This window comes from Heteronotia binoei, unplaced genomic scaffold, assembly GCF_032191835.1.
Source record: "Heteronotia binoei isolate CCM8104 ecotype False Entrance Well unplaced genomic scaffold, APGP_CSIRO_Hbin_v1 ptg001309l, whole genome shotgun sequence".
Taxonomy (NCBI): domain Eukaryota; kingdom Metazoa; phylum Chordata; class Lepidosauria; order Squamata; family Gekkonidae; genus Heteronotia; species Heteronotia binoei.
In genome coordinates, this window is record NW_026800234.1 from 314,807 (window position 1) to 327,818 (window position 13,012).

Here is a 13,012-nt window from a genome sequence, read left to right on the forward strand (position 1 = left end):
TGTGTCACATAAGAACATAAGAGAAGCCATGTTGGATGAGGCCAATGGCCCATCCAGTCCAACACTCTGTGTCACATAAGAACATCAGAGAAGCCATGTTGGATGAGGCCAATTGCCCATCCAGTCCAACACTCTATCACACAGTGGCCAAAAAACCCAGGTGCCATCAGGAGGTCCATTAGTGGGGCCAGGACACTAGAAAGCCCTCCCACTCCCCCCCCCTCCCAGCACCAAAAATACAGAGCATCACTTGCCCCAGACAGAGAGTTCCAACAATACGCTGTGGCTAATAGCCACTGATGGACCTCTGCTCCATATGTTGATCCAATCTCTGCTCCAGATGTTTATTTAGCTTTGGGGAGAATTCAGGTAATTGCTGTGTGGTAGCAAAAAAAGAAAAGCCATTGGGAGAAAAATAATTTGAAGGTCTTTGTGTCGCTTTTAGGAAATGTAGGCTGCATGTTCCTGTTGTTTTGCCGGTTTTATCTCTTTGCTTTCCTCTTTTGAAGGCTTTTCCTTCCAAAAATAAATCTTTTGCTTTGTCCAACATGGCTTCTCTTATGTTCTTATGTGACAGAGTGTTGGACTGGATGGGCCATTGGCCTGATCCAACATGGCTTCTCTTATGTTCTTATGTGACACAGAGTGTTGGACTGGAGGGGCCATTGGCCTGATCCAACAGGGCTTCTCTTATGTTCTTATGTGACACAGAATGTTGGACTGGATGGGCCACTGGCCTGATCCAACAGGGCTTCTCTTATGTTCTTATGTGACACAGAATGTTGGAGTGGATGGGCCACTGGCCTGATCCAACATGGCTTCTGTTATGTTCTTATGTGACACAGAGTGTTGGACTGGATGGGCCATTGGCCTGATCCAACATGGCTTCTCTTATGTTCTTATACGCCAGTACCTGTGCTGGGTGCTTGGTCATGGCTTTCTTTGCAGCTTCTCCCCTCCTCTGGAATGCCGTTCCCAGAGAGCTCCTCCTTGGCCACCTTCTCAGCATCAAGAGGAGGCTTCAGCAACTAAGAGAGCCCGACAGTGGCTTCTAACCATAGAATCATAGAGTTGGAAGGGACCTCTAGGGTCATCTAGTCCCACCCCCTGCACAATGCAGGAAACTCACAAACACCTCCCCCTACATTCACAGGATCCGCATTGCTGTCAGATGGCCTTCTAGCCTCTGTTGAAAAACCTCCAAGGAAGGAGAGCCCACCACCTCCTGAGGAAGCCTGTTCCACTGAGGAACCGCTCCTAACGGTCAGGAGGTTCTTCCTAATGTTGAGCCGGAAACTCTTTTGATTGATGGATCGGTTATCTTCTTTGTAGGAGATTCATGTCACCCACTTATTTGCTTCCACAACCTTGGTAGTTTCCCTTCCTTTCTATGGACAGTCTTGCGTTTTCATTAGTCCCCCCCAAAAGGAGAGTTGCGTTAACTCATTCTTTTCTCCTTTGAAAAAGTGTCCTGTGGCAAACCTGAAATCATTAACCCGGTGACTGGGCAATAAAGAGCCCTGCATGACTGCCCGCAACTCAGAGGCTTTTCCTTGCTTCAGCAGCCGTGCACTTTCCCACGGCAAACCTGGGCTGAACTCCCGACTCCCTCTTGACTGTTTCCCCTGCCCTCTTAATCAAAACGGGACCTCGTTTTGCATCATGGGTTTTTGTCCCTCTTTGCAAAACTCTGGGCTGCAGCTCTCGTTTAAAATAAGCATGTTGCTACGCTGGCATCTTTTTTTTTTATTATCGGGGTCAGAAAAATAAGGAAACCTTTCTTCGACGCAAGGTCGTGCTGTGACCGAGGGCTGCTTCCCACAGAAGGTTTGAGCTCTGGCGTGCTCTCATGCGTCAGTCCGGGACTCAGTGGAAAGAGAGTGCAGCCGCTGAAAGAGACGGCAGCCTTACTGAGTTGTTCCCAGATCTGTCCTATGTCATAGGCAAGCATTTCCCTATCAAGACCAGGGGCGGCCAAACTTGCCTGATGTCAGAGCCACATGGAATAAACATCAGATGTTTGAGAGCTGAGATGGATGGATGGATGGAAGGGAGGGAGGGAGGGAAATAATGGGGGAGAGAGGGGTGGTAGAGAAGGTAGAGAAAGAAGTCCTTTTTTCCCTTTCTCACAATACGAGAACTTGTGGACGTTCCATGAAACTGCTGAGCCGTCTGGTTAGAACGGATAAAAGGAAGTCCTTCTTCACCCAAAGGGTGATTCAGACGTGGAATTCACTGCCACAGGAGGTGGTGGCAGCTACAAGCATAGACAGCTTCAAGAGGGAATTGGATAAACATCAGGCCAGTGCCCCCTCCAGTCCAACACTCTGTGTCACATAAGAACATAAGAGAAGCCCTGTTGGATCAGGCCAGTGGCCCCTCCAGTCCAACACTCTGTGTCACATAAGAACATAAGAGAAGCCCTGTTGGATCAGGCCAGTGGCCCCTCCAGTCCAACACTCTGTGTCACATAAGAACATAAGGGAAGCCATGTTGGACCACGCCAATGGCCCATCCAGTCCACCACTCTGTGTCACATAAGAACATCAGAGAAGCCATGTTGGACCAGGCCAATGGCCCATCCAGTTCAACACTCTGTGTCACATAAGAACATAAGGGAAGCCATGTTGGATCAGGCCAATGGCCCATCCAGTCCACCACTCTGTGTCACATAAGAACATCAGAGAAGCCATGTTGGACCAGGCCAATGGCCCATCCAGTTCAACACTCTGTGTCACATAAGAACATAAGGGAAGCCATGTTGGATCAGGCCAATGGCCCATCCAGTCCACCACTCTGTGTCACATAAGAACATCAGAGAAGCCATGTTGGACCAGGCCAATGGCCCATCCAGTTCAACACTCTGTGTCACATAAGAACATAAGGGAAGCCATGTTGGACCAGGCCAATGGCCCATCCAGTCCACCACTCTGTGTCACATAAGAACATCAGAGAAGCCATGTTGGATCAGGCCAGTGGCCCATCCAGTCCAACATTCTGTGTCACATAAGAACATAAGGGAAGCCATGCTGGACCAGGCCAATGGCCCATCCAGTCCAACACTCTGTGTCACATAAGAACAGAAGAGAAGCCATGTTGGATCAGGCCAGTGGCCCATCCAGTTCAGCACTCTGTGTCACATAGGAACATAAGAGAAGCCATGTTGGATCAGGCCAATGGCCCATCCAACACTCTGAACGCTTTATGTCAGATCCCTGGCCCCCATAACAAGTGAGTTCAACACCCATGCTTTAGATGATCCAGCAGGGCTTTTCTTGTGTTAAATGGTGCTCTGAAAAAACATATCTCTCTTTTCAGTACACGTAGCAGTTACGTAGACGAAGAAAGGATATTCTTGATTCAAAAGCATGTCTTGATTCAATATTCTTGATTCAAAAGAGAGCCAGTTTGGTGTAGTGGTTTAAGTGTGTGGACTCTTTATCTGGGAGAACCGGGTTTGATTCCCCCACTCCTCCACTTGCAGCTGCTGGAATGGCCTTGGGGCAGCCAGAGCTCTCTTATCTGGGAGAACCGGGTTTGATTCCCCACTCCTCCACTTGCACCTGCTGGAATGGCCTTGGGTCAGCAATAGCTCTGGCAGAGGTTGTCCTTGAAAGGGCAGCTGCGGTGAGAGCCCTCTCCAGCCCCACCCACCTCACAGTGTGTCTGTTGTGGGGGAGGAAGGGAAAGGAGATTCTGAGCCGTTCTGAGAATCTTCGGAGTGGAGAACGGGATATAAATCCAATATCTTCATCTACCTCACAGGGTGTCTGTTGTGGGGGAGGGAGGTAAAGGAGATTGTGAGCCGCTCTGAGACTCTTCGGAGTGGAGGACGGGATATAAATCCACTATCTTCATCTACCTCACAGGGTGTCTGTTGTGTGGGGGGGAGGTAAAGGAGATTGTGAGCCGCTCTGAGAATCTTCGGAGTGGAGGACGGGATATAAATCCAATATCATCATCTTCTTCTCGCTGCTCTGTCACTCTCCCCCCTCCACACATGCAGTAACCTCCTCTCCTTTTTGTCTCTGCAGATAATAAAGCTGAAAGCAGAAGCTCGACTCGACCTCTTAAAACAGATTGGGGTTTCGGTGGACACGTGGCTGAAAAGCGCCATGAACCAAGTGATGGAGGAACTGGAGAACGAGCGATGGGCGAGTCTCCCGACGGTGACCAACAACGGCTCGTCGCACTTGGTACAGTGTTGGCTTTGCGACTGGGGGCTTTTTGTTTTCCTTTGAACTCGCGGACTTTGCGCTTGGGCACCGCAGCTCGGAAATGCACTAGCAGGAGTATAAATGGACTAAGATCAAGGTCTTGTGCAACACCTAGCGCTTTCTTCTGTGTACAGTACGGTGTTCAGAAATTGGCCGCCCAAGATCTCACATGAGCAGAAATATAACTGGAGATACAATAAGTTCAGTTTAGCACATCACGCAAGCGGCTCCCACAGTCTTTCTCTTGCATTTCCACTTGGGCGGGACCTCCAGCTCGAGTGAAAATGTTATCTTGAGTCCAAACTTGAGATCGGGGCAGTGTTCCCTCTAAGCTGAGTTCGCGTGAGCTAGCTCACACATTTTTAGCCTCCAGCTCACACATTTTTCTTTTACCTCAGGAAGGATGGCCCCTGACCAGTGTTCCCTCTAAGCTGAGTTAGTGTGAGCTAGCTCACAGATTTTTAGCCTCCAGCTCACACATTTTTGTTTTACCTCAGGAAGGATGGCCCCTGACCAGTGTCCCCTCTAAGCTGAGTTAGCGTGAGCTGGCTCACACATTTTTAGCCTCCAGCTCACACATTTTTGTTTTACCTCCGGAAGGATGGCCCCTGACCAGTGTCCCCTCTAAGCTGAGTTAGCGTGAGCTACCTCACAGATTTTTAGCCTCCAACTCACACATTTTTGTTTTGCCTCAGGAAGGATGGCCCCTGACCAGTGTTCCCTCTAAGCTGAGTTAGTGTGAGCTAGCTCACAGAATTTTAGCCTCCAGCTCACACATTTTTGTTTTACCTCAGGAAGGATGGCCCCTGACCAGTGTCCCCTCTAAGCTGAGTTAGCGTGAGCTACCTCACACATTTTTAGCCTCCAGCTCACACATTTTTCTTTTACCTCAGGAAGGATGGCCCCTGACCAGTGTTCCCTCTAAGCTGAGTTAGCGTGAGCTACCTCACAGAATTTTAGCCTCCAGCTCACACATTTTTGTTTTACCTCAGGAAGGATGGCCCCTGACCAGTGTTCCTTCTAAGCTGAGTTAGTTTGAGCTAGCTCACAGATTTTGAGCCTCCAGCTCACACATTTTTGTTTTACCTCAGGAAGGATGGCCCCTGACCAGTGTTCCCTCTAAGCTGAGTTAGCGTGAGCTAGCTCACAGATTTTTAGCCTCCAGCTCACACATTTTTCTTTTACCTCAGGAAGGATGGCCCCTGACCAGTGTTCCCTCTAAGCTGAGTTAGCGTGAGCTACCTCACACATTTTTAGCCTCCAGCTCACACATTTTTCTTTTACCTCAGGAAGGATGGCCCCTGACCAGTGTTCCCTCTAAGCTGAGTTAGCGTGAGCTAGCTCACAGATTTTTAGCCTCCAGCTCACACATTTTTCTTTTACCTCAGGAAGGATGGCCCCTGACCAGTGTTCCCTCTAAGCTGAGTTAGCGTGAGCTACCTCACACATTTTTAGCCTCCAGCTCACACATTTTTGTTTTACCTCAGGAAGGATGGCCCCTGACCAGTGTTCCCTCTAAGCTGAGTTAGCGTGAGCTAGCTCACAGATTTTTAGCCTCCAGCTCACACATTTTTCTTTTACCTCAGGAAGGATGGCCCCTGACCAGTGTTCCCTCTAAGCTGAGTTAGCGTGAGCTACCTCACACATTTTTAGCCTCCAGCTCACACATTTTTCTTTTACCTCAGGAAGGATGGCCCCTGACCAGTGTTCCCTCTAAGCTGAGTTAGCGTGAGCTACCTCACAGAATTTTAGCCTCCAGCTCACACATTTTTGTTTTACCTCAGGAAGGATGGCCCCTGACCAGTGTTCCTTCTAAGCTGAGTTAGTTTGAGCTAGCTCACAGATTTTGAGCCTCCAGCTCACACATTTTTCTTTTACCTCAGGAAGGATGGCCCCTGACCAGTGTTCCCTCTAAGCTGAGTTAGCGTGAGCTAGCTCACAGATTTTTAGCCTCCAGCTCACACATTTTTCTTTTACCTCAGGAAGGATGGCCCCTGACCAGTGTTCCCTCTAAGCTGAGTTAGCGTGAGCTACCTCACACATTTTTAGCCTCCAGCTCACACATTTTTCTTTTACCTCAGGAAGGATGGCCCCTGACCAGTGTTCCCTCTAAGCTGAGTTAGCGTGAGCTACCTCACAGAATTTTAGCCTCCAGCTCACACATTTTTGTTTTACCTCAGGAAGGATGGCCCCTGACCAGTGTTCCTTCTAAGCTGAGTTAGTTTGAGCTAGCTCACAGATTTTGAGCCTCCAGCTCACACATTTTTCTTTTACCTCAGGAAGGATGGCGCCTGACCAGTGTTCCCTCTAAGCTGAGTTAGCGTGAGCCAGCTCACAGTTCTTTAGCCTCTGGCTCACCCATTTCTGTCTCAGCTCAGGAAAAACGGCCCCAGAACAAACTAATCTCTTCAGGAGCTCACAACTTTAATACCACTCGCTCACAAAGTAGAATCTCTGCTCACAAGACTCTGCAGCTTAGAGAGAATATTGATCAGGGGTGTCAAAAGTGTGGCCTGTATCATAATGCCCCTGTATAAATCGATAGTGTGGCCTCACTTGGAGTACTGTGTACAATTCTGGTCACCGCACCTCAAAAAAGATTATAGCATTGGAAAAAGGTGCAGAAAAGGGCAACTAGAATGATTCATGGCTTGGAACACTTTTCCTACGAAGAAAGGTTAAAGTGCTTGGGGCTCTTTAGCTTGGAGAAACGTCGACTTGAGGGGGTGACATGATAGAGGTTTACAAGATTGTGCACAGGATAGAGAAGGTAGAGAAAGAAGTCCTTTTCTCCCTTTCCCACAATACAAGAACTCGTGGGCACCTGATGAAATTGCTGAGCAGTCGGGTTAGAACGGATAAAAGGGAGTACTTCTTCACCCAAAGGGTAATTAACATGTGGAACTCACTGCCACAGGAGGTGGCGGCGGCTGCAAGCATAAGACAGCTTCAAGAGGAGATTGGATCAACATCTGGAGCAGAGGTCCATCAGTGGCTATTAGCCACAGGGTATAGATTGAACTCTCTAACTAGGGCAGTGATGCTCTGAATTCTTGATGCTTGGGGGTGGGGGCAAAGTGGAAGGGCTTCTAGACCCACTTGTGAACCTCCTGATGGCACTTGGGGGGGTGTTTTGGCCACTGTGTGCCACAGAGTGTTGGACTGGATGGGCCACTGGCCTGATCCAACATGGCTTCTCTTATGTTCTTATGTGACACAGAGTGTTGGACTGGATGGGCCAATGGCCTGATTCAACATGGCTTCTCTTATGTTCTTATATGACAGAGTGTTGGACTGGATGGGTCACTGGCCTGATCCAACATGGCTTCTCTTATGTTATGGTCTTAACTGCTATGTTTGGAAAGCATTAAGTGTTGCGTTTGAGAAGGACAGTAATTGTATAGAAAACCATTATGAGCTGATCGTTAAAAATATTTATTTGCTTACTTACTTTGGATTCCCCCTGGGGGATTGGGGGTGGGAGTTGAGGTTGCCAGATCCAGGTTGGGAAACGCCTGGAGATCTGGGGGTGGAGCCTGGGGAGAACAGGGACCTCAGTGGGTTCCAGTGCCACAGAGTCCATCCTCCAAAGCCACCGTTTCCTCCAGGGGAATTGATCTCTGTAGAATGGAGATGAGCTGTAATCCCAGGGGATCCCCAGGTCCCACCTGGAGGCTGGCATCTCCGTAAGCAGTCCATGCTTACAGTCAGGCCTCGGATTCAACAGGAGCTCCCAGGAGCACAGCTCCTGAACCTTTCTGAGGGTTCCCCCTCTTCCTCCCCACCTGCCTTGTCCATTGAATAGGAGGTGCAGCTGCATAACAATCCCTGGATTAAGGAGAGCGGGCAGCCAGCCAGCCACCAGGGGCTTTGCCACACCTCCGGCAGCCTTCGTTAACCCCTGGAGGAGCCCGCGCCACCCTTTTTCCACTTCTTATGCGATTTTGGACAGCAGGTGGCTTGTGGCCTTTTGACTGCGGGGGGTGCGTGGCCAAGGAGAGCCCCAGGTGAACGAGGCCTGCTTGGGCTGGCTGGATTTCTAGCCAGCCCAAGCAGGCCTCGCTCACCCGGGGCTCTCCTTTCTTGCATCGTGTTGCTTTGCTAATGAGCTCCACCACCTATTTTTCTAGAAAACGACCCCTGCTTGTAACAAATCAAACAAGAAGAGGCGATCAGTAACAGAAAAGATGCTAGAGCTGAGCCAGTATGGTGTAACTGTAGCGTAATTCCTAACACATTTGGGCTGCATTCCTCATGGGAATTTGTTTAGCACTTCACTAGACACAAATACGCCTCTTGTCTCTCCTTGCCTAAAGACGCCGCAGCTCAACACCTTGCAAGCGGCACAGCTTTGTGTCTCGACTGCCGGATACGTTCCCAGCAAGCACAGCGCAGAAACACTGGGAATGACTTAATACGTTGTCCGTGTGACACTGCTCAGGGATATGTTGGCTGCAATCTGGAGAGCCAGTTTGGTGAAGTGGTTAAGTGTGCGGACTCTTATCTGGGAGAACCGGGTTTGATTCCCCACTCCTCCACTTGCACCTGCTAGCATGGCCTTGGGTCAGCCATAGCTCTGGCAGAGGTTGTCCTTGAAAGGGCAGCTGCTGTGAGAGCCCTCTCCAGCCCCACCCACCTCACAGGGTGCCTGTTGTGGAGGAGGAAGGTAAAGAAGATTGTGAGCCGCTCTGAGACTCTTCGGAGTGGAGGGCGGGATATAAATCCAATATCTTCATCTACCTCACAGGGTGTCTGTTGTGGGGGAGGAAGCGAAAGGAGATTGGGAGCCGCTCTGAGACTCTTCGGAGTGGAGGGCGGGATATAAATCCAATATCTTCATCTACCTCACAGGGTGTCTCTTGTGGGGGAGGAAGCGAAAGGAGATTGTGAGCCGCTCTGAGACTCTTCGGAGAGGAGGGCGGGATATAAATCCAATATCTTCATCTACCTCACAGGGTGTCTGTTGTGGGGGAGGAAGCGAAAGGAGATTGTGAGCCGCTCTGAGACTCTTCGGAGTGGAGGGCGGGATATAAATCCAATATCTTCATCTACCTCACAGGGTGTCTGTTGTGGGGGAGGAAGCGAAAGGAGATTGTGAGCCGCTCTGAGACTCTTCGGAGAGGAGGGCGGGATATAAATCCAATATCTTCATCTACCTCACAGGGTGTCTGTTGTGGGGGAGGAAGCGAAAGGAGATTGTGAGCCGCTCTGAGACTCTTCGGAGAGGAGGGCGGGATATAAATCCAATATCTTCATCTACCTCACAGGGTGTCTGTTGTGGGGGAGGAAGGGAAAGGAGATTGTAAGCCGCTCTGAGACTCTTCAGAGTGGAGGGCGGGATATAAATCCAATATCATCTTCTTCTTCAATCACACGTGCTCCATCATGCACTTTCAATCCACTTTCCAACTGGATTTTGCCAGTTCAAACCATGAATTCCGGTCTGAAAGTGGATTGAAAGTGCATTGTTGAGCATGCGTGATCACAGCCGTTGTGTCTTCAAGGACTGCCTAACAAGGGATCCCCAGCGTGGTGCTTGCGGGTGCCCTGGAGCCCACCCGCTTTTTGGAAGTGGGTGGGGCACGGTGGGGCCTTCGCCCAGCAATGCTTCTGATTGGCCACTGGGGATTTGACTGGCGGTGCAGTTTTTTTTTTTTTAATGTTGCTTTGGCGGCGGCAACTGCCACCCCAGCACAAGGATCTGTATTGTGTTACCAAAGCTTAACGGTAAAGGTAGTCCTCTGTACAAGCACCAGTCTTTTCCGACTCCGGAGTGACGTCGCCTCACGACATTTGCACGGCAGTCTTTTTTCTACGGAGTAGTTTGCCATTGCCTTCCCCAGTCATCTGTGCTCCCCCCCCCCCCCAGCAAGCTGGGGACTCGTTTGACCGACCTCGGAAGGACGGAAGGCTGAGTCAACCTCGAGCTGGCTACCTGAACCCAGCTTCCGCCGAGATCGAACTCAGGTCGTGAGCAGAGCTTGGACTGCAGTACTGCAGCTTTACCACTCTCCGCCACGGGGCTCTGTGACCCCCTAAAGACTACTGCAATTCTTGTGCTTCAAGTCTGCTTCGTAAGGTGCAGGGTGTGGTAGACACGCAGGGAGGGGGGGAACCATTTCTCATGGTGAGATGGGGGGAAAGCCATAAGTGAGATTCATTCCCAAAGCATCGCTAAGCTCATGCATTGTTAGGGAACACCCCCGTCTCCGGGCAGAATATTTTAGAGACTGCGATGTTAAGGCTGCTCTCTTCTCAGGCAGATGTTTGTGCATTACATTAAAATTCTTTAGGCCGCGGGAGTCGGAGCGCTTAATCTGGAATGGCTTTTAATTGGATTACGAATCAGCCGCGTTCGTCCCAGGGATCAGATTTCTCAATTACCCAGAAAACAAGATATTAAGAATGGGAGCAAAGGAATTCAGCCGGGAAACACAAAAGAAATACCGCTCATGACATTGGCTCAGTCCCCACTTCTTTGTGCTCTTAACCATTTTGTCATCCAACAGACCAAACCAGGCAGGACTTCTGGGTTTGGGGGTGGTTTTTTTGGGGGGGGGGGGAATTAGGACTGCTGTTTTCCGCTCTCAAAACAACCCTTCAGGACCATTTCAGGTGGAGCAAATGAGACAGTGGGAATGCCTTGAGCCCCCAAGCTATGGTCCCAGTCAGAATCAGGGCCTCTTGTGCCAGCTTAAAAGAGAAACGCTGCACAATCTGCGAGATAAGGCTGAAGAGCCCTTTGGCACTGCCCATCCGCTCATGCCTTCGGCTCCATGCACAGGCGTGAGCGGACGGGCAGTGCCAAAGGGCTCTTCAGCCTTATCTCGCAGATTGTGGCCCTGAGTGAACCAGGCCAGCGGATCCAGGGTTGGCCCAGGAGGCTGAAGCTGTACAGCGTCTCCTTCATTTGTCTAAATCAGGGGCGGCCAAACGGTGGCTCTTCCACACATATCGTGTGGCTCTCGAAGCCCCCGTTGGCCAGCTTGGAGAAGGCATTTTTAAATTGCTTCTCCAAGCCAAGCTAGCCAACAGCTTGGAGAACGCATTTAAAGTTAAAGTTGCTTTCTTTCCACCTCCTCCCTCCTCCATCTATTTGCTTGCCTGCCTGCTCTCAAACATCTCATGTTTATTCTGTGTGGCTCTTAGGTTAAGCAAGTTTGGCCGCCCCTGGTTTAAATTCTATTTTTTGTCCTTCTGCGAGCTGCTTTTGGTTTCCCAGCTGCGTAAGGCAAGCGCAATCTTTTGCTGCAGCCTGTCAAAACAGACGGTTGGCGGGGACGTGTGACAGTAACACGCCTTCATGGTTTAGTCATACCCGTGGGTGTCTCTTTGTTGCATGTTTAGAGTGTGCTTAACTGGGGCTTCAGCGCTCTCCTAAGCTCAGGGAGGGGCCGTGGCTGAGCGGCAGAACCTCTGCTTGGCAAACAGAAGGTCCCCGGTTCAATCCCCAGCATCTCCAGTTAAAAGGACCAGGCAGGAGGTGATGGGAAAGACCGCAGCCTGAGACCCTGGAGAGACATACAGTGGGGCTGTAGCTCAGTGGCAGAGCGTCTGCTTGGTAAGCAGAAGGTCCCCGGTTCAATCCCCAGCATCTCCAGTTAAAAGGACCAGGCAGGAGGTGATGGGAAAGAACCTCAGTGGCTCAATGCTAGAGCATCTGCTTGGCAAGCAGAAGGTCCCTGGTTCAATCCCCGGCATCTCGAGTTGAAAGGACCAGGGAGGAGGTGGTGCGACAGACCTCCTCTCTCTGCCTCTCTCAGGGTGGTGAGAACCAGAGAGGATTGTGAGGAACTCCAAAGGGATCTGTTGAGGCTGGGTGAGTGGGCGTCAACGTGGCAGATGAGGTTCAATGTGGCCAAGTGCAAAGTAATGCACATTGGGGCCAAGAATCCCAGCTACAAATACAAGTTGATGGGGTGTGAACTGGCAGAGACTGACCAAGAGAGAGATCTTGGGGTCGTGGTAGATAACTCACTGAAAATGTCAAGACAGTGTGTGTTTGCAATAAAAAAGGCCAACGCCATGCTGGGAATTATTAGGAAGGGAATTGAAAACAAATCAGCCAGTATCATAATGCCCCTGTATAAATCGATGGTGCAGTCTCATTTGGAGTACTGTGTGCAGTTCTGGTTGCCGCACCTCAAAAAGGATATTATAGCATTGGAGAAAGTCCAGAAAAGGGCAACTAGAATGATTAAAGGTTTGGAACACTTTCCCTATGAAGAAAGGTTAAACCGCTTGGGGCTCTTTAGCTTGGAGAAACGTCGACTGCGGGGTGACATAATAGAGGTTGACAAGATAATGCATGGGATGGAGAAGGTAGAGAAAGAAGTCCTTTTCTCCCTTTCTCACAATACAAGAACTCGTGGGCATTCGATGAAATTGCTGAGCAGTCGGGTTAGAACGGATAAAAGGAAGTCCTTCTTCACCCAAAGGGTGATTAACACGTGGAATTCACTGCCACAGGAGGTCGTAGCAGCTACAAGCATAGCCAGCTTCAAGAGGGGATTGGATAAAAATATGGAGCAGAGGTCCATCAGTGGCTATTAGCCACAGTGTGTGTGTGTGTGTGTTAGACTGGATGGGCCATTGGCCTGATCCAACATGGCTTCTCTAATGTTCTTAAAGGTTAAAACGGTTGGGGCTCTTTAGCTTGGAAAAACGTCGACTGCGGGGTGACATAATAGAGTTTTACAAGATAATGCATGGGATGGAGAAGGTAGAGAAAGAAGTACTTTTCTCCCTTTCTCACAATACAAGAACTCGTGGGCATTTAATTAAATTGCTGAGCA

General features: G+C 49.9%; 1 protein-coding gene across 3 annotated transcripts in view; it reads left to right on the top strand.

Moving 5' to 3' along the window:
* FCHSD2 (FCH and double SH3 domains 2) overlaps positions 1-13,012 on the top strand; it is a 349,063-nt gene that overhangs the window by 293,238 nt on the left and 42,813 nt on the right. For all 3 annotated transcript variants that reach the window (XM_060263895.1, XM_060263898.1, XM_060263896.1), the window contains one exon: positions 4,035-4,196. In XM_060263895.1, coding sequence (XP_060119878.1) covers positions 4,035-4,196 — 162 coding nt within the window. The remainder of the gene's footprint in view (positions 1-4,034; positions 4,197-13,012) is intronic.